The sequence below is a fragment of the Acanthopagrus latus genome, chromosome 5 (assembly GCF_904848185.1).
Source record: "Acanthopagrus latus isolate v.2019 chromosome 5, fAcaLat1.1, whole genome shotgun sequence".
In the NCBI taxonomy this organism is placed as follows: Eukaryota; Metazoa; Chordata; class Actinopteri; order Spariformes; family Sparidae; genus Acanthopagrus; species Acanthopagrus latus.
The window spans coordinates 12,134,377-12,153,787 of record NC_051043.1 but is presented as its reverse complement, the minus strand read 5'-3'; the positions used below and the strand labels follow the sequence as shown (position 1 = coordinate 12,153,787).

The window sequence follows — 19,411 nt, the reverse complement described above, 5'->3', positions numbered from 1 at the left end:
ACTAGCAGTGCCGTGCTGGATCCGTCGAGCCTCACAGGCTCCCCTCTATCTCCCTTTGTGGGCGTCTGTGTGTCATCACCACAAAGTTGTAGAGAGCGGCCTAACTCTCTCCAGCTGCTGTACCAGTAGTACATGCTGAACCATGACGCTGGAATGGAAAAAAAAAAAACTCAACAAGCTCTTGATTTGTGCTGCTTGTTGTGGATTGTGATGTCGACCCCCCACCAAGCTTGGCTGTGTTACCCCCACCCCTTTCATCTGCTGCCTTCAGCCCCCCCCCCCAAGAACCCCGGGCTCACTTGATCCGTTGTTGTGTTAATCCACTTCAACCACTTCCTCTCCTCCCACCCTCACATCCCTTCATCTCATCGTGCAATTCTGGTGGTTCAATCACGCTATTGCTCAGACCGTGTTTTTTATAGAAAACAATAATGGTAAAGCTGCAGAGGCGGTTCAAATGAACCATTACTGACAAAAAGAAGGGGCTTACACGTGTAAGCCACGCTGGCACAAATAATTATTCGGCTTAAAAACATGTACTTTTATTATGTATTCATCAATGTGCATGCCATCATTCTTTGTTGCATGTGGATTCAGTCACAAACAAGTACATTCTAATATTCCTTTGCAGTACCATATAATTTATGACAAGGCAAACTCAGTCAACAATTGACAAAACATATTTTTGTCGATCTAGCTAGTAAGAGCACAAATATCTCCCTCCTCCATGCTCTCATTCTGTCGTACACCTGACTCTCCTGTGAACTTGTCGTCTGTTCAGCAGACAAAGCCTGAGCACCCACGGGGGAGTGTGTGTGCCTTTGTGTATGCTGTATTGTTTTTTTGCCTTCAAAGAGGGGTACCTGCTCAGATGAAGGTATGTATGTCTGCCTGTTTGTGTGGGCGCTGCGCAACGTCTCTCCCTCCTCTGTGTCTGTCTGTCTCTGCCTCTCATTCGGTGTTTGTCGCTGCTTCAAAGCTCTCCCCAAAATAGGCCTTTAATCATAGTTTGCTGTGTGAGTGGCTCGGTGGTTAGAAGCTATAAGCAGAGGCTGGATGTATTTATAGCAGACAGGGAGAGGGAGGCTGCGTGGAGCTCCGCTGGAAGGCCAGTGGAGGCAGATTACAGAGGCGAGGGCCCTGGATCAAGACCTTTCCAGCCGGCCGTGAAAGCAACAGGCGCTTCCCCCCCCTCCTTCTTCTCCACCACGCATGGGCGTTGTGTTTGGTCTGGCTCAGAGCTGATGGGCTGGGCTGGACGTCGCAGCAGCAACATGACCCTGACATGCCCCACCATGAAGTGTGCACACACGTACATGAAGCACAGACAAAGGCGCACAGTGACAGTTTCCATGGAGTCGCACTACTTAATGTCACCATAAAGCAAGCAGCTTTCCAGTAATAACAAAAGGCTCATCAATAAAGTGCTGTAATGGTGTTGATGCATATTTCTGCATCACTGTTTACCACTTTCCAAAGAATCACATCCTCCTCATTTCACTTCATTTCAGTACTCTATGAAAATATCTGCCTCGGCCTTGAAACTAGCTGATAATGATTAATCCATCAAACGAAACATTTTTTTTGTCCTTCTGTGTTGAATTCCAAGAAGCAAAACACATTCAACACGAGAGCGTCGTCTGCCGAGCTGCCACCTTTTTATTGTGAGAAGCGAACAAATTCACATTATGCTTTTCATTAACGCTGCGCTTGTATTATAGTTTGCGACTATGAATCCTCCTCTCGATAATGTTTTGTCTGAAGCTGGATTATCGCTGCAGGCTACTGCAGTCGTAATGTGCTCAGGGACCGAGTGAAATTTCTCCGTGGTGGTGCACTCAAGGACACCCCACCACCCGACACTCAAAACAACCAGCCTGCAAAACATCAAATGCACAAGACACACAACAAGTATAAACTTAAAAAAAAATCAATGCGAGACGGCTAATGTGAAATTGGTAGTTTCAGGCGGTGGCTCTACCAGCTCTCGAGTCTCAGATGTTGCAGCTTCCTGTCATGAGCCAAATAGGAAGTTGTTTCAAATAGGCCTTTTCAGAACGCCTCCATTTCATGCTCCTTTTTACCTCAGCACCACTCCATCGCACAGGGAGGCATTGTTCTCTTTTACGCCTCTACATTTATACAAAAGCCATGACAACTACTTGTGGAAGATTATATAGACAAATAAGTTGAGTTTGATTGTATATCAGGAATGGTTAGAATAAACCATCCAAATGTTTATCCAGGTTAGCGTTTGTTACCATTGACCCTAAAACTTAACAGAAATCATCATCATCATCATCATCATCATCATCATCATCATCATCATCACTGTATTGCCAATAATAATTCTGTTATAATGTATTTGATACTTTTGATACTGTTAATATTTCTGCACTTTTAAATAGATGCGTTTTTACATTTCCATGAGTGAAATTAATTATTTCACTTATTTTTTTCTTCATGAACTCTTTACCCTCATATCTAGAATAGTATTTCGACTCTTTTATATTTATTTTGCTTTTCCTGCCCTATTCAAGCAGTCAGCATCAAGTGCCATACATCATTTAATTCAGGAGAACTTTAAGTTTCAGTCTGGCTCATTTAAAGTCCATATTTTACATAATGATATAAAAACATGCCCTTTAAAATTGTTTTTTTTTAACTGTGAGCTGAGACAAGACCTCAGGAAGTTTGATTATAGTATTTATTATATTGTATTATAAGTGTTTTTTATTATTATTTTCTTGCACTTCTGACCTTTCCTAAGCAAGTTAAAGCCTTTTACTATAATGTTATCATCGCTGTTTTTCAGCAAAAAACTGTGTAACTAATTAATCCTATATTTCATTAACTGACAATATAGATGTGTCCAAAACACCTCAGAGAGTAAACAGGGAGGTTATGAATTAATAACAGAAGACACTGTGTAAAAGATTTTTCACTTAAATTTTTCATCCATTGAAGATGAAAGACAAAAGCACCTTGGGTCTCCATGACAAATCACCTGTGTTAATATATCTGCATAATCACGCTCACCCAAAGAAGACGCGTGATTTCACTAAAAATCTGATTGACTCTGCTTTACGTGAGTGTTAAAGCTGAAGGAGAGCTGAAGCGGTTCAAAAGTTATTAAACATTTTGTAATAGCTACTTTAGCCAGTGGCAGCCATCTAGGTCTTTAATGGTTAAAGCAATTTAAGATTATTTTATTTGATCAGTTGAGACTTTGATGAGAAGACTAACCGCTCTCGAGTTTGTACACCAAGTATGAAGCTAATATCAGCAGCCTGTTAGCTTAGCTGTCCCAAAACATGTGGTTTTTATGCTGTAGTGTTTGTGCAGATTAATCAGATTAGATGTTAATTAGTGAGCTTTAGAGGTGCTGGTCAGCAGACTTTGTTATTCTCCACCTGCTACTCCTCTGCACCGAGTACTTAAAAGCTGAAAAATCAGGACGGTACAGGCTCTCTGTGATGGTTCCTCAAGAATGGTTCACTTCTGAAAATAGTGAATTGTTGTCAAATTAATTATCACTCTTGGGAAGCCATCACAGAGAACTTGTAACTGCCTGGAAATAATCTTAAAACATATGATGTGCTTTGTAAAATGGTCAGAGGAATTTGTCAAGTAGCCATAACTATAGCTAATGAGCGAAAATTAGCAAACATGCAGCTCCGGCACGGTCATGTATCCATACTAATGCACATTAGTCAGTTTACTGTCACTTATTACGATGCATTCCGTGTATTCACTCCAAAACTTTACATAGAAATCGCCTGAAATGTGTTTTTCTCAAAGTTTTCTTCTCTTTCTTTAAATGTCACGTATTGTATAATCCACCCACACAGACGCAGATAAAAGGCTGTCATACTGTCTTTGTCTATTTTTATTACCCTTCCTATCACACTCTCACACTCATCTAAAGGCAAACACACACACACACCCACACAGAGCCAATGAAGAGGTCCTGTAGTGCAGTGATCTCCGATCACCTCTGTCTCCACTGGTACTGACCTCGGTCAGGCCCTCTGAGTTGTTTATCTTTTGTACTCTCCCTCTCTACCCCGCCGTTCTATTTTTGCCCTCATGTTTGTATTTCTGCCGTCATCTGTTGGACTCGTTATGCCTCCCCTCGTCTCTGCCCTCCATTTTTAATATGCACTCTTTTATTTATATTCTCCCTTTTCTTCTGTTCTCTGCAAACTGATGTCTTTGAGCATCAAAAGCCTCGTAATTTAACTCAAACCGCCTTTTACACACACGCTCAACAGGTCCTTAAAGTGATGGAAAACTCACTGAACAATCCAAACAAATCCACCTGAGAGCTCTCCAAAACAGTTTTCATATGTCTTACATGCTGTAGGCAAACAGTGGCACTACCATGTACACAGCACAACGGCAGTTTCCTTGTGCTTTGGAATTCATGGATCTGAATAAGTTGTTGTTGTTTCTGCTCAGTCATTATTAGAACAGCAGATTCCTTCTTTTCTTCTCCCCAGCTATAAAAACATCAAGAAAGTCCTAAAGTCTCAGATGCCGTTTGCATAAATTTGAACTTTGAACAAAAAACCACAAACACATTGAACCACAGGTGTGTGTGTGTGTGTGTGTGTGTGTGTGTGTGTGTGTGTGTGTGTGTGTGTGTGGTGTGCGTGTTTGTGCATAGAGCCATCGCAGCAGCAGGTAGCCTCAGGGCTGCCACAGTGTGGCTGCAGATGGTAAGTGCGTCTGCCCGTATCGCCTCTTAATGACAGAGCCGCTGATCACTTCAAACAAGCCACTCGGAGCAAAACTTTCCCTCTGCTGGTGGAGAGACGTTCAAGTCACTGAGCAGGTACCCTGGAGAACCATCCAGGACTCTGCCAGTGTGTGTATGTGTGTGTGGTATGTGTGTCTGTTTGTTTGTGCTGATGCAGTGTGTCTTAATAAACTTTGAACACATAAACACACTGAGAATGTACAGACGTGCACTGGTTTGCGTGTACAGCCACCACGTACCTCGACACAAGTGCAAGCTTGTGTGTGCGCGTGTGTGTGTGTGCGTGCGTGCATGCGTGTGTGTGTGTGTGTGTAACTCTGTAGAAGTGTGTCAGCTCTGGAGCTTTTTTGCCTGGCTGTGTGGAACACAGCAGATGTGCTCAGTTCTCCCCTGAGGATGCCAGTACTCTCCCTCCCTCTCTCTCTTTCTCTCTCTCTCTCTCTCTCTCTCTCTCTCTCTCTCTCTCTCTCTCTCTCTCTCTCTCTCTCTCTCTCTCTCTCTCACCCTCCCTTCAGTCACTCTCATCAGGCTCCCTCATCCGTACGTACCCTCCAATGTTTATACGCCGCTGCTCTTCAGATAATAAGCTGACTTCAGTACTTATCCCCCTTCCTTCCTTTGGTTACTCATTCCCTCCTCTCTTCCATTCCTCTCCTTGCATCCTGCTGTGCTCTGCCTCTGACAACATGTCACCTCTCAGGCTTTTTTTTTTTTTTTAACCTTAACCGTTCGACTGGCCGTGTTTTCTATGATGTTTGCCCAGTGTTTACAGTTTTAATACACATCCACACACACACACACACACACACACACACACACACACACACACACACACACTCATTGGAGCATGCTGGTCGCAACAAGTAGAGAGTTTAGCTTTGATGGTGGAAATGCTTTTTCAGCACTCATCTAGAGTCAACAACAGTCGGTATCTTCATGCATGAGTGTAGTCAAACGTGAAGTAGATGTATAAATACTTGTGAATTATATCAGCTTTTCCCATGTATTTTTTTTCCAACATGTATTTGGTTCATGTGACTGCTGGTCGCACCTGTACGGGTCAGGACATCTCCAGTTGTGCTGTGGCGACAGTGCACTAGAGTCTATTCACCATCGGCTGGTGGTGTCAGTTTAAGGCTAAGCTCGCTTAATGTTCTATTTTCCTAACCCTATAGACATAAAAGCCTATTTTTATATATACTGTAGAATAAAAGACGCAACAGTGAGAAAAAAAAGAAAATGACAAAAACAATTTGGGCAGCGCCTTTTCAAAAATGTCACAGGATGCAGAATAATTATGCTAAGGATTCTTGTTTACCTTGATTCTGGCACCTCCGTTCGTCTTAATTTGCCACTTCATTAGTGTTTTGAAAGCAATAATATATTTTTTTTCCTTTGGAAATGAAATCACTTGCTCCGCAGTAGGTATGAAAAGAAATCATTGTTTATTTGGAGCAACAAAAAAACCCCCAAGCATATGGTTTTACGATTAGTGAATTAATAGATAATCAGTTTTTGCTCTTGCTGTAGAAGTCCGTCATCAGAGAGACACAGTTTCCTTCCACCTGGCAGAAAATGTTGTCATTGGTCACAAATATAAAGTTGTGCTGTTGGGAGATAAAAGCTCATTTTGTGCAACCTTGCTTGGAAATTATAAGAATAACATGAATGAAAAAACAGCCACCTCAATTCCAATCGTTCAGAGCACTTTCAGGACTTTTCATTCAGGTTGAAAGTTACGCTTATTTTCTTGTTTTCTCGTTCCACCGTTCCTGCCTTTGATGTGATTTCCCTCAGTTGACAGGAACTTAAGCGCTCTGTGAAGGTGAAACGCGTCGCTTCCTGTGTCCTTGTGTCTGTCAAGAGCAAAACATGACCTCAGAGACTGTTCAGTGACATCACGGGCGTCCTTGCGCTTAAATGGTGACTTGTGTCAAGCTTTAGGTAACAGGCCTCACTTTTTCTAACCCTCCTGTCTTTCGTTTCACTCCCACACACATCCATCCAGCACAGCCTGCTCCATGTATATAAGTCTATTAAGTCCCAACTAGGCCACAGCGTCACATGTGCAGTTAGTCACACCATAAATCACACTAGTTCCTGCTGTTCCCTCTCTGGATTTCAGCTGCTATTTTCAGTCGGGAAAAAACGGTGAAAGAAGTGGAAAATATTCATGCCGTGGAAAACAAAAAAAAAGGGAATATTCTCATTTAATTTATGCGATCGCCTTACGTGCGGCGCAGGGCTGTCGTCGCCTCGCGTTCCGCACACGTCCAATCGGCCCCGGATAAAGTGGGGGAGCGGGGAGGAGACGGAGAACAAGGTGACACTACAAGCAACAAGAGTGTGGATAATGAAAACTAAACACCGTCCTTTCTCCCGTTCCTCCTGCCTCTGTCTTGCTTTCTCATCTTCTCTGCACCACTAGTTTGTCTGTATGCTAGTCAGGGGATTTGAGTGGTGTGTGTGTGTGTGTGCGTGTGTGTGTGAGAGAGAGAGAGAGAGAGCGGGAGAACAGTAAAAAAAAAAAAAAAAAAAAAAACAGTGGGTGCATCTTTTTAAAATTTTGATGAAAAAGAAAAAGTCGTCTCTGGTTTTGCAGCAAACCTACCAGATGGGAGCGTGGAGGGAACATTTTGTGATTTTTCTCATAATCCTTGTCAGATTGTTTGTGTCGGTCCACGGGCAGCGAAAATGAGGAGCGATCCAAAAATATGTGCAGTCCTTAAACAAATGAGACGGTCCCTGGAGGAAACGCATCGATTCAGCTATTTGATCAACGACTGTCTTAACAAGGAGGCTAATATTCCATTAATACTCTGAGTGATAGCCTAATCAGAGGGAAAAAATGCCTTATTTAGGACGTGTATTAAAATGAGATTCGCATGGATGTTCAGCCCAGATAATGAACAATCTAATCACACCTGCAGATTTACTCCCCATTATAAGCAAGTTTAAGCTCTTGCATTCGGCCCACGTTGTCGTTCGCATCTAATTTTTCATTCCCAATAATGCCTCCCGGTCCGACTCTAAATCCCTGCATTGTTGTGTGTATATAGGTGCCCTCTCCGTCTCGCCTAGATTAAGCTGCTGCTCTTAATGCTGTGCCGCTGAGTGTATCAGGCTTTTAACAATCTTTAGTCTAAAAAGGCAAAACACAATTTAGGTTGTTTTCCAAAACAAGATTAGCCGCTTCTCTCAATTTGAAAATTACCCTTCCTAATGGTATTTGTATTGAACATGTGTATGAATACAAACCTCCTGGCATCTGGCTCGATAACACACTCACTTTTAAAGCTGGCATTAAAGCGGCGGCTGATTGAAGCTGTTGGAGGTTAGTTTCTTTTATGGATGAAAAGATTGTGATTCTGCAGATTGTGCAGACGGGCACCCATTTCTATCAGTCCTAGGGTGGTATCATCTGTATTCATCACTACCACCACTACTTTAAAAGCTCTCAACGCTGCTTTCACTCTGCTGCTGGATTCATAGCTGCTGGCTGTAATGGGCGCTGCGCTCTTCATCAAAACGAGGGCTGGGAGAGCAAAAAGGAATCGCTGCTCCTTGTTTGTTTGCACAGCTTTTCTAAATAGACGACCACCTTATCTCTCTCCTGACATGCAGATCTGGAACTTATCAGACGCGCCCTGCGGACTTAGAGTAAATACGGAGCTTGTGAAGCTGAGATTCATCCTGCAGGAATCCCGTTGATCTTGAAGCTTGATACTGCGGCTAGTTGCAGCAAACTTTGTCGGGCCTGATGAGTTCTAACTCTTAGAGCTGTTTTTTTTTTTTTGATATAACTTAAATTACCTCATGTTTTTGTTATTTTCCCCAACTTTGTTAACTTGAAGTGTTGGACTGTTGTTTCTCCGTGTGTATAAATTGTGGATTATTGTGCGGCACATCACTTAGGTAGTCAAGGACATAGTGGAGGTGTAAATGCTTTCAAATTGAATCTTGTATCCACTTAAATGGAATGAGAGGGCGGATGGTTGAATAGCTGCCGGATTGGGAGACACTAACAAGCTAACAGCCATTTTTTTTAAAGCAAAACTGAATACATTTATTTTGGCCACACACAGAGGCAGTGCAACAACATTACGAAAGTACTTTGAAAAAGTTGCGAGTGGCACTGGCGAAGATGGGGACGTGAAAATTAATGGAGAAACCGCACTAAATGGGTAAAATCATATATTCTGCAGGGACAGGCTGGAGGCACTTCCCATTGCTCTTCATACTTCTGTTCTCATGCTTTGATTGGATTAGCCTGTTCCTACTCCCAACACGCCTTGCGTTTTAAAGTTTGGCATCTTATGATGCAGGTTGCATAACTTCAGTCAGGTGGCGAGTGTCAAGTTTTGTGACTTACATCACATAAGTTACAGAAGTGAATGCTGTTTAGCCCAAAGTGTGATCTTTTCCTAAGCCTCACCAAGTAGTTTTTGTGGCTAGACATAACCGAACCATGACGTTGTGCATCTTTAATAAAAAGCGTTATTTTGAAAATCTAACCAGACTTGCCGTACTTGGTATTGCTGCGAATTTGACCGTGAAGCCATGGAGAGTCAGATAGAACGTCACAGTTTGTAGGTTAAGGCCGCTGACCAAGCTGTTGTTTGATGAGCTGTGAGTGAGAATGTGCCGGTCAGGAAACAACACAGATGAGAGTGTAAAAAACAGTAAAGTTGCGAGCCATAAATCCAAAACAAGGGTGCTGAAAGGCGCTAAAATGCTGTAACGAGCTGAGGGGATATCAAGAACCATGGAAATTTTATGTCGGGTTTGTCCCTTTGAGCAACATCTTTCACAGCCTTTTCTCATAATGAAAGATTTGAGGATTAAATGCAGGTAGGAGCCAGGTAATGGACTCCAGAAAACCTTGACAAGCACATCAGCTGAGAGTTCATGAGTGGGTTATCTGGCTGCAGGGTTAAAACGTGGCAGAGCTCTCGGGGAATGTGACTCCGTGTGGTGGCATCTGAAAGTTGTGTAAGAACAACACACTCACAGCTCCTTGTGAGAAGCAAAGATGAGGGTGAGATGCCGCGTGCACAGCCCCGGCAGAATGCATTAAGCTATAGGTGGTGGAGTGGGCGAGGCTCGGTGGTGAGAATAAGCTGAGACATCAACAATTCGACAAGGAAGCTGTGAAATGTTCTTCTCGGGTTTTTATTCAGTCATCTGTCAGCAGATCAGCTGAAAGGAAAGACAAACTGTTCTGGCAGCTTTGTATCATCAGTGATGTAACGGTGCATCTGCGTGTGTTTTTTTTTTTTTCCAGATGTGCTGGACAGCATGGCGAGGTTCAGCGTCCAGGGGGTCTTCAACTACAGCATGCTGACTCTGTCCGACCACGAGAGGGTTCTGTACGTCGGCGCGCGGGAGGCGTTGTTCGCCCTGGACCCCAACGACATCAGCAAACAGCTACGGCCACAGGTAACACACACACACACGTCAACACACGGGGATTCAAATTAAATTCAATATTGGAGAGGAAGGTTTTCAGGGAAAATAATTATATTCACAACACTGACTGACTAACAGTTGGCGGAAACACCCACACATTCTGAAAGGCTCTGGTAGAAATGTAAGAAATTAAATGATAACACATGAGATTTGATATCACAGAGCCTCATGATGGACAGTTCAAGAACAAAGAGCTCCATCTCCTCCACACGGGCCGATTGCGTACCGAGCACTGCAGAGATAAACACACATTTCAAGTGTTTAATTTAAATACACAGCATTCAATTATGATATTAACTGTGATATAATTATTCTAGAGAAAGCTTAAATATTATGGAGGTTCAGCTTGGATTAGCAGGAGAGGAGAGAAAACATAAAGAAGAAGAAGAATCTTACTGCCTACTAACTTTCAGACTGACCTTATTTTATTCTTTTTTGCACATTTTTGGACTCAAGGACATTTGAGAACACACACACACACACACACACAATGCTGGCAGACAATCAAAGAAACAAATAATGCCATAATAAAGTCGACTGAGTCATACAAGTTGTTTAGAATTTTATAGGTCTGGCCCTTACTTCTGTTATTAAATCTTTGGCCGTTGTAGAAGCTAATAATGTTCGAACCTTCAAGCAATTTAATACCTTCTCTAAATATATTAAATTGTCCTCCTCCAAGGGTCAGAAATATAATAAAATGTATTAATTGCTGCTGTCGGCTAAGAGTCCTCCAGAAAAGAACCTTGTTTTTGGTTTGACCCAAGAGCAGCTTTTTAGTTTAATAGAGTGTTTTTGGAGCGGGTTAAACCACAAACCAAAGTGCTATAACATTTTTTTATTTTATTTTTTCAACCATAGTAAAACATGTAGGGCTGTACGGAGGCCTGAAACTGACAAACTGTAGTTCAACGTTTTCATGCAATCACTAAAAGTTGCTATAAAAACTAGATACTAACACTTCAGAATGACATTGTCGCAAAGAAACTTCATATGATTTAATTTAGGAAAGACCTTTTTTAGATTATCCGCTTTTTAGATATTTTGGAAACAGTTCAAATGTTTTTTTTCTGTCATTTTTCAAAGGTATTACTTTATTTGGAGGTTATTTGCTGTTGCTAAAAGCCTCCAATGGCTACAGTGTGAGTAAGCTGCCAGATATGAAGATCATAATATGTGTGGCTGTTGGCTTCAGTGTTTCACTGCTATCAGCACAAAACACTGTGAGTATGTGGGAGTATTCGGGCGCTCTCACACACAGTCTCTGGCCCTGTACCTCAGAGTTTATGATGCACTCATTACATCATGGTTTTACTGTCCTTGTTTTGATTTGGGTGTCTTGTTTCTCCTGCCTCGCGCTCCGGGGCAAACCTGTGTGAGAGGGACCCCATAAATACCCTTGGCGTGACCTGACACGCACTTACACAAACAGTGATGTGGAAAAGCCTCAGAGGCTCAATCTGGTTTTGCTTTGCTCCCTCAATAATTGGTCCATATTGCAATCAATACAATTACAGCAGTCCAATGGATGTGCAGCGAGCCGCCCGCGGCGGTTTGGGGATTGTTATCTGATTTACCGCCGTAATGAGCAGTTATTAGATGCGCGCACGCACATACACTCGCGCTGTCACACGCAACACAGGCACAAGCTGTTTGAGTGAGGGTTATGAGTCTTACAGTAATGATAAGACCACCTGTTGTCAGCCCCCGGTGTGCAGTGCAGAGGAAAGGAGCCAACACAGAGAAATGACTGCACGAGGGCGAGGGAGCGGTCCACCCCCTCTGTCGCCATCTGCCCATCACTCTCTCACCCCTCCTCCCCCTTTCCTTCCTTTAGTTGCTCCTCTTGTTTGTTTTGTTTTTTTTCTCCACCCGCTGTCTCTCTTCATTATGTCCACATCTGTCTTTATCCCGGAATAGTTTCTGGGGATATTCTTCTCAGGATTGTGACTTTTTTCTTTGACGCACAGCTCCCATTCGTCTCGGAAGTGCTCCCTTCTACATTATTTAGTTATGTTCTCTGCATAAGACTAAACCGTTACAGTTTTGACAAAATTTGCAATAGTCATGCTCCATCTCACCTCACTCCAGCATTTTTAAGATGTGGCAAATGCTGTTCAAATGACATGTATTCAAGTGTCCTTGCTCTACAAATGTGTAGTCAGAGCCATCAGTGTAGTCTTACTCTTAGACTTTCAGCCAGCTCTTTGGGTTACCAGAGAACCAGCGGTCTATTTTTATTCATTAGCTAATGGCCAAAGCTGACGTGGACTGCATTATTTGCATGAGTTGAAACATAATTAGCATGCGCTTTTTAAAAATACTAAAAAGAAAGTGGCTGGCTAATAGCACAGAGCTCCTTCCCAAAATAAATGTTCCCACTTCATTTTTAAAAGGTTCAGACCTTTCCGCTGACTATGTGAGGTACATTAACCAAACTTACCTTCAAACATTTGCCACATTGAGACTCTACGATATATATATATATATATATATATATATATATATATATATATATATATATATATATATATATAATATATAATTTTATATATATATAAAAGACTCTAATGGGAAGAGAGTTGAGAACGTGTGTCTAAGAGCTGCTGGTTATTATAAGTGTCGTGAATTAATGTGAGGTGGAGGACTTTTATTTTGGTGGATGTCTCTTTGTAGGCCATTAGTCGAACACTGAGAGCTTCTACCACCTGTCAACTTACTACTGACTGATATTTTTTGTACAATACCTGATGGTAACACTTAGAAATGGTACATTTACAGTTAAACTAAGTTAATAATGTTTTATTAACCATTTATTAACAAATAAGTTCCAGTGCTTGAAGGGAAATTAAGATTTTTTAAAAACCTGGGCCTTATATTTACATGTATTGGTTTGTGAAAGATTCATAATACCAAAAATCTTCCCAGCTGGTAGCCACAACACGGCTACAATGGATGCAATGTAATCCTATGTATGTCCATATGTTGCCCCCAAAGGATTACTTTCTATGCGTTGCAGCTGTATTGCAGCTGCCAGCTGAGGCGATCTACTTGAAGTATGGATCATTTACACACCAGCAGAGGTAGATGCAAGGCCCAGGTTTAGAAATACTGTAATTCCCATTTGCCAAAACATTAAAACATTCCATTCAGTGAAATAACTATTAAATTGTTTAATTAACATATAATTTACCATTTATGAATTGTTATGTACCTGAGCAGTTAGGAGCAAATGAGGAGTGGATTTCTCTGATAAGGTAAAAAAGTAGAGCGTGCATTTCACTAATGAGAATTCCTTCGGAACCAATTAGTAGTAACCAAAACTAATTGCTTCATTTTTTGCTCCATTTTATCTTGCCACCTTTAAAAGCTGAGTACATTTGTTAGAAGCACAAGTCATACAGGTAATATTTCACAGCCATTCAGTTTTTAAATCTTGTACATTAGAACTCCATCATCTCTGCAGCGACCATGGAAAGAATTAAATGTGGCCACTCTGTGAAGTGTTTGGTAGAGCAAAGGGGAAACATCTTCTTGTGCCTTGCCAGTGAAATAAAGTGATGTCAGATAAAAAAAAGTTCTTTTCAGAGAATTCTAACAAAGCTGAAAAAAAAAAGACTTATACTGACTATATTAAGATATAAAAGTCAGTGTTGTAAGTCTAGTTTGTGCAGTCCATCTGATAGTGCAGTTTCAGGCTATAACCCGTTGTTTGATTGCTGTTGCTTTAACTCCAATCAAGTAAATCTGAGTTTGATACTGAATGTGCTACCCGCTCTCTGCCTGTAATGGCCAGTGTAATTATTTCTAATTGTGCGGAAACCTCTCAGTAAACACAGTTCATATTTTAGACCTCTGCCCAGTTCAGCCATGTGTCACACAGTCACTGAAAAAAGCAGCTACTGTAAATAATACTAAACAGCAAGGGTCATCGGTTTCAGCAAAAGCCTGCCTTTTGGAGGACAAAAGCTTGTCAGTGGAGTAGCACAAATGCATTATAGTGCACTTTCTAGACAGTCAGTCTCTGATCCTTTAAACATTGGTGTAATCATTAAGGAATTTTTGCTGGAGTAAGGACCCCACAATTTCCTACCTACTGCTAACAGTGCATGTGATGGGGTCAAGTCAGACGCAGCGCTGCCAGCCAGTGAAGCTGCTTCTCTGCGGTGGTGCTCTGACCCTGCACACTCTGGGTGGCTCAATCTTGAAGCTCTTTTAACTAAACTGTGTCTTCAGCTCATGCTGAACTACTATAACTTTGTACAGTGTTCCCGAAACCACTCTGTGCCTATTTTGATGGGTTAAAAAGGACTGCACACCTTTGCACAGTGTGTCATTTTTGTAGTTCGGTCATAGAACATTTTCATTTCTCAGCACTGAAATGTGCTTGTATAATATAAATTGTGTCATTTTTTTGGTTGTTGCCATAGTTACAGCAGCTAGCGGTCATAAGTGCAGAGTCTACATGCTGAGTTCAACAAACTGGTAACAAGGAAAGCGTCTTTTTTTTTTTTTTTTTTTTTTTTTGCCATGGTGTGCACCCTATTAGAAACAAATGAGGTGGGGACATGTACTCATTTATTCACAGTGTGGATATGTTTGCGATCTCTACGCCAAGAAGTGAATATGTTGTATTAATACATTCTAGTCCAGAGGGAGACAACATCATTCCTGGAGACGATGTGGTGCCTACATTAAATCTGTCTCTTTTCTTTTCTGCAGATTGACTGGCCAGCTCCGCAGGATAAGAAGAGGGAGTGTGTTGCCAAGGGGAAGAACAACCAGGTAACATGGATTCCAGCTGACACAGTGTCACAATCGTTGGAGTTACCTGCCGGGCTCAATAGCACCACAGCAGTATTTTTTTTTTTTTTTTAAGAGAGTAGTTTATGAGAGCAGCATTAATCACTTCACTTTGCTCAATTACATTTTGTCAAGTCAGTGTGGGGTATCAAACTGGAAACCTTCCAGTCATTACATTAGCTCACAGTGCATCTCCCAGACAGGGTGAGGAGGGGGGGGGGTGTTCAGGAAGTGTTTTGTCTTGAGCAAATCCTGCTCCAGAAAGAATCTCATAAGAGACAAGCTGAGGCTTTATCGGTTTGATGATAGGCTACTAATTACACTGCATTAAAGTCTAAGACAAAAAAAAAAAAAAAGAAATACAAACACTGTTGCTAATATGTAATTACCTTGTATCAACACAAGTGTGGCTCCATGTCATTGTTTAGAAACTTCTGTTTCTGCTTTTAGCCTTTGGAAGGATGCAAAGTGATCGTGCTAATGAACAGTTAATTATCATTCCTTCAGCAACATAAAATGTTAATGATACAATTAAGGGAATAAAAGTACAATTGGTGAAATTGGCTTTTTGATACCTATGAAATTAGACCTAAGATGCTTTTTCTTTTTTATTTTCTTTTCCTAGAAATGTTTTATGAATATACTTGTGCTAAACGCCTCATCAGTAGCCTCGCCTTTAATTCTGTGTCCTTGTGACATCACTCTACCTCACAGAGTCACACATTTGCATAATTTATTCCTGGCGGCTAGGTTGGCATGTAGGAATTGACTTGGCACAGTTGCTCTGTTGCTGTTAGTGGTGCTGGGTCAGGCCTGTGTGAGCTGATTCATCAGAGAGGACGACTATAGACATTTGGGAGGAGACAGGAGCTAAAACAGAGCTCTTCAGACAGAAGGTGAATACAGAGCTGCTGCACTGGATAGTATCAGTAAACTGATGTGCTTTTTGAGCATTAAAGCATGTAAACATATTCTAGTCATAACCTAAATTAAAATTATGAACCTGAAGATGAGCATAATATATCTCCTTTAACATTAGATGAGAGGGTTGATGTCACACTTATCTCTGTCTTTAAGTATGAAGCCAGTTGCTCAGTATAGTTTATTTTGGCTTAGTGTAAACAGGAGGTCATTCCTAGCCTCGCTCTGTCCACCAAATTGTAAAAACAGGCTAGTTGTGACCCTCTGTTTCCAGTCTGTATGCTAAGCTAACAGCTACTGGCAGTCGCTCATTTAACAGAGCGACATTAGAGCCCTATCAAGGTTCTCATCTAAATCTCAGCAAGAAAATCTGTTAATGATGTGGCACAGTTGGAGAGGCATTCTTCAATCAGATAAAAGAAACAATTAGCAAATCTCATGATGACGCTCCATATGTTCTGATCTCGCTGATCGTCAGTGTTTCCGACCATCGAGTTCCTTCCCATTCAGTTTTGGGACTTTTGTAAACACATAGGAGTAAACTGGCCCCAGATTCACACCTCAGTCTCAGTGAGAGCTTCTCCCTGCTCGGGCTGCATCGTGTACATTTGCAAGCAGTCTCATTTAATATTTTATAGAAACACACAGCGGTTGGAAATTAAGCAAAAACTTCTGTCATTGCTCAACACTAACTTTTAATGTGGTTTAAGGCAAGAAGTTCACTGGAGTTCAGTAGCAGAAACACCACTTTAACTAAAGTTGACGGCGAAGAAAAAAACATGCTGATAGATGAGTGCAACAAGAGTTTTGAAAACACTCCAGCGTTTTCAAGCTGTTATAAAAACTTAATGTGTAGTCCAGATTCACCTTCTGAAAAACTGATGTTTTTTACGTTACGGGCTGTTCTGTAAATACAGCATGAAGGCCTGTGATCAAGATGGTTGAGCCCAACACATATAGTTATTTTATATACAACAGGCATTGGCTTGCTATGCAACAATAACCATATGGTGTTTACACTGCCTGTCATTACGTTTAATGATTAGTCTTTTTATGTAACGCTGTAGTTGGGGCTTGTAAGAGACCGTCTGCTAGACAGATCTCATTCTGATTATCCTCACTGATTGCAGGAGCTGTAAAAATGAATTTTTACAGAACTCATTTTGCCCGTATCACAGCAGAAAGATACAGATAATGTTTTGCTCCAGCAATGGCAACATCAACTGGATGCACTGAATTATTCATTCCACTAGCATCATGTGTGAGCATCTGTTTCCAATTCCGTTCAAAGAGCTTTATTGTTCATCACAGAGCAGACATTAAAGGCCACTTGTCATAAAACGCTGCATATATTATACTGTTAATTACGTACATATTCTTAGAATGGAAACAATCTGTTGCTTTTTTTTTGGTCGGTTTAAAGGTTAATCAGATGATGTGGCTGCATTGCTACGTCGTCTATTAAATGTTGCCCTGGTGTAGTACATTTGAATAACGTGTGTTGACTGACATCATAAACAAATCAGAGAACAATGTAGTTCTTGTAGGCTGCCTATGTTTATTGTCCGCACCTTCAAGTACAAGAAAAATGGCAAGGTCGAAGGTCTTTTCTTTCGCTGACTGACAAATTTTTTCCCCAAAACCTCATGGTGCACCTTTGAAAATAGATAATCATCTTATCTGTCAAGGTTGTGGAAGCAGTGAATTCAGGTGGATTTAATTGTTATACTGAAGCATCGGAGTACAAGTTAATCTCAGAGGATGCGTGAGCGCACGCTGAGAAGTCCTCATGTTGAAAAATGCTTCAGCACTGATTGACCCTCTAACAATTCCTCCACTCTCCTTCACAGACCGAGTGCTTCAACTACATCCGCTTCCTGCAGAGCTACAACCACACGCTCCTCTACACCTGCGGCACGTACGCCTTCCAGCCAAAATGCTCTTACGTGGTAAGCGTGTGTGCGTGTGTGTCTGTGTGTGTTTGTGTGTGTTTTCTCTAATAGTCATGGTGAGCCCATTCTGACAGGTGTCAACTTGAGATTGTCTGTCTGACCTCGAGCTACGACAAAGTAAAAATAAATGCAATGGAAAAAAAACGTATCTCACGCTGTGTTAGCTGAATGTGTGAATGCTGTGAGTGTGTGTGTACGTGTGTGTGTGTGTGTGTGTGTGTGTGTGTGTGTGTGTGTGTGTGTGTGTGTGTGTGTGATGCGTGTGTGTGTGTGATGCGTGTGTGTGTGTGTGTGTGTGTGTGTGTGATGCTGATTCAATAGGACAGCATGGTGAGGGGCGAAGCTACAGTTCTTGTAATGGACAGACAGAGCTTGCAGCTGTGTCATGTAGGTCATTCTACACACTGGCCACGAACCACCTGTGTTTCTCATTTTGTGTGTGTTTGCATGTGTGTGCTTGCAGAACGCCGACTTTTTTACCCTCACCGGGCCGCTGGAAGACGGGAAGGGTAAATGCCCATATGACCCTGCCAAGGGGCATACTGGCCTGATAGTGGGTGAGTACAAGTGTGTGGGATAGTGTGAGTACATACTGTATATAGCTGTATCTAAAAATGCATGTGTATACAGGCTAACTGTTGATAATATACAGGAATACAAGTTTTAAAATACGGTGTGTCCAAACCGATGAGATGATCATTCTAGGATCATTTTAAACAGAAAATCCATGATCATACATTAACATTCATGTCAACACCAAACAGTCAGCTGCTGTTCTTCCATCTCAGTGGTTTGAACATTAAAGTGAGCCGCATCGTGTTTTTACAGCTCCGACTGAAGCATAAAATGTCCATCAACTCTCCGCCGACCGCTCCCGCTGCATTTCCCATCTGTTTTCTAGACATGCGATTGCTCCGAGAGTCCAGAAGACCAATTCAGACTTTGCATGCTGCATTCACTTCAGTATGAGCGGCTTCAGCGAGCCTACAGGCGCCCATTCTCTCATTCTATTTTGTGTCTCCCTGCTGAAACGCTGACCTTTTTCCTCATTGTGAGCGCAGGCAATTGTGGCAGAAAAACACAATTCAAGCTAAAGCTTGCATTTGTTTGTTGGTGCAGATAAGGAGCTCTACTCAGCAACGCTCAACAACTTTCTGGGTACGGAGCCAGTCATTCTGAGAAACCTGGGCCTGCAGCACTACAGCATGAAGAGCGAATACTTGCCTGCCTGGCTCAATGGTAAGTGAAAAAGAGGACACAAGAAATGCAAAGAGAAGGAAAAAATGTAAGTTTATAGAGGCAGGGAGGAAAGGGAAGGGGAAGGAATGGGTAATTCCCCAAAATTCCCCAAAAATTGCAAAAAGGCTTCAAGAAGGAAGGTGAATCTGAATTACCCTTATTTGCACAGTGTACGACAAAAGTGAGTGACTGATGTGAGAACAAAAGACAAAAAGAAAGGGAACATAAGAAAAAAGAAGTTACCTAAACAAGTAAATAAAAGGCT

General features: G+C 41.7%; 1 protein-coding gene across 1 annotated transcript in view; it reads left to right on the top strand.

Annotated features, from left to right (window-relative positions):
- Nucleotides 1-19,411, top strand: part of sema4c (sema domain, immunoglobulin domain (Ig), transmembrane domain (TM) and short cytoplasmic domain, (semaphorin) 4C) — a 99,076-nt gene that overhangs the window by 57,582 nt on the left and 22,083 nt on the right. The window contains exons 4-8 of the mRNA XM_037099124.1: nucleotides 10,047-10,201; nucleotides 14,954-15,016; nucleotides 17,806-17,904; nucleotides 18,371-18,464; nucleotides 19,027-19,146. Coding sequence (XP_036955019.1) covers nucleotides 10,047-10,201; nucleotides 14,954-15,016; nucleotides 17,806-17,904; nucleotides 18,371-18,464; nucleotides 19,027-19,146 — 531 coding nt within the window. The remainder of the gene's footprint in view (nucleotides 1-10,046; nucleotides 10,202-14,953; nucleotides 15,017-17,805; nucleotides 17,905-18,370; nucleotides 18,465-19,026; nucleotides 19,147-19,411) is intronic.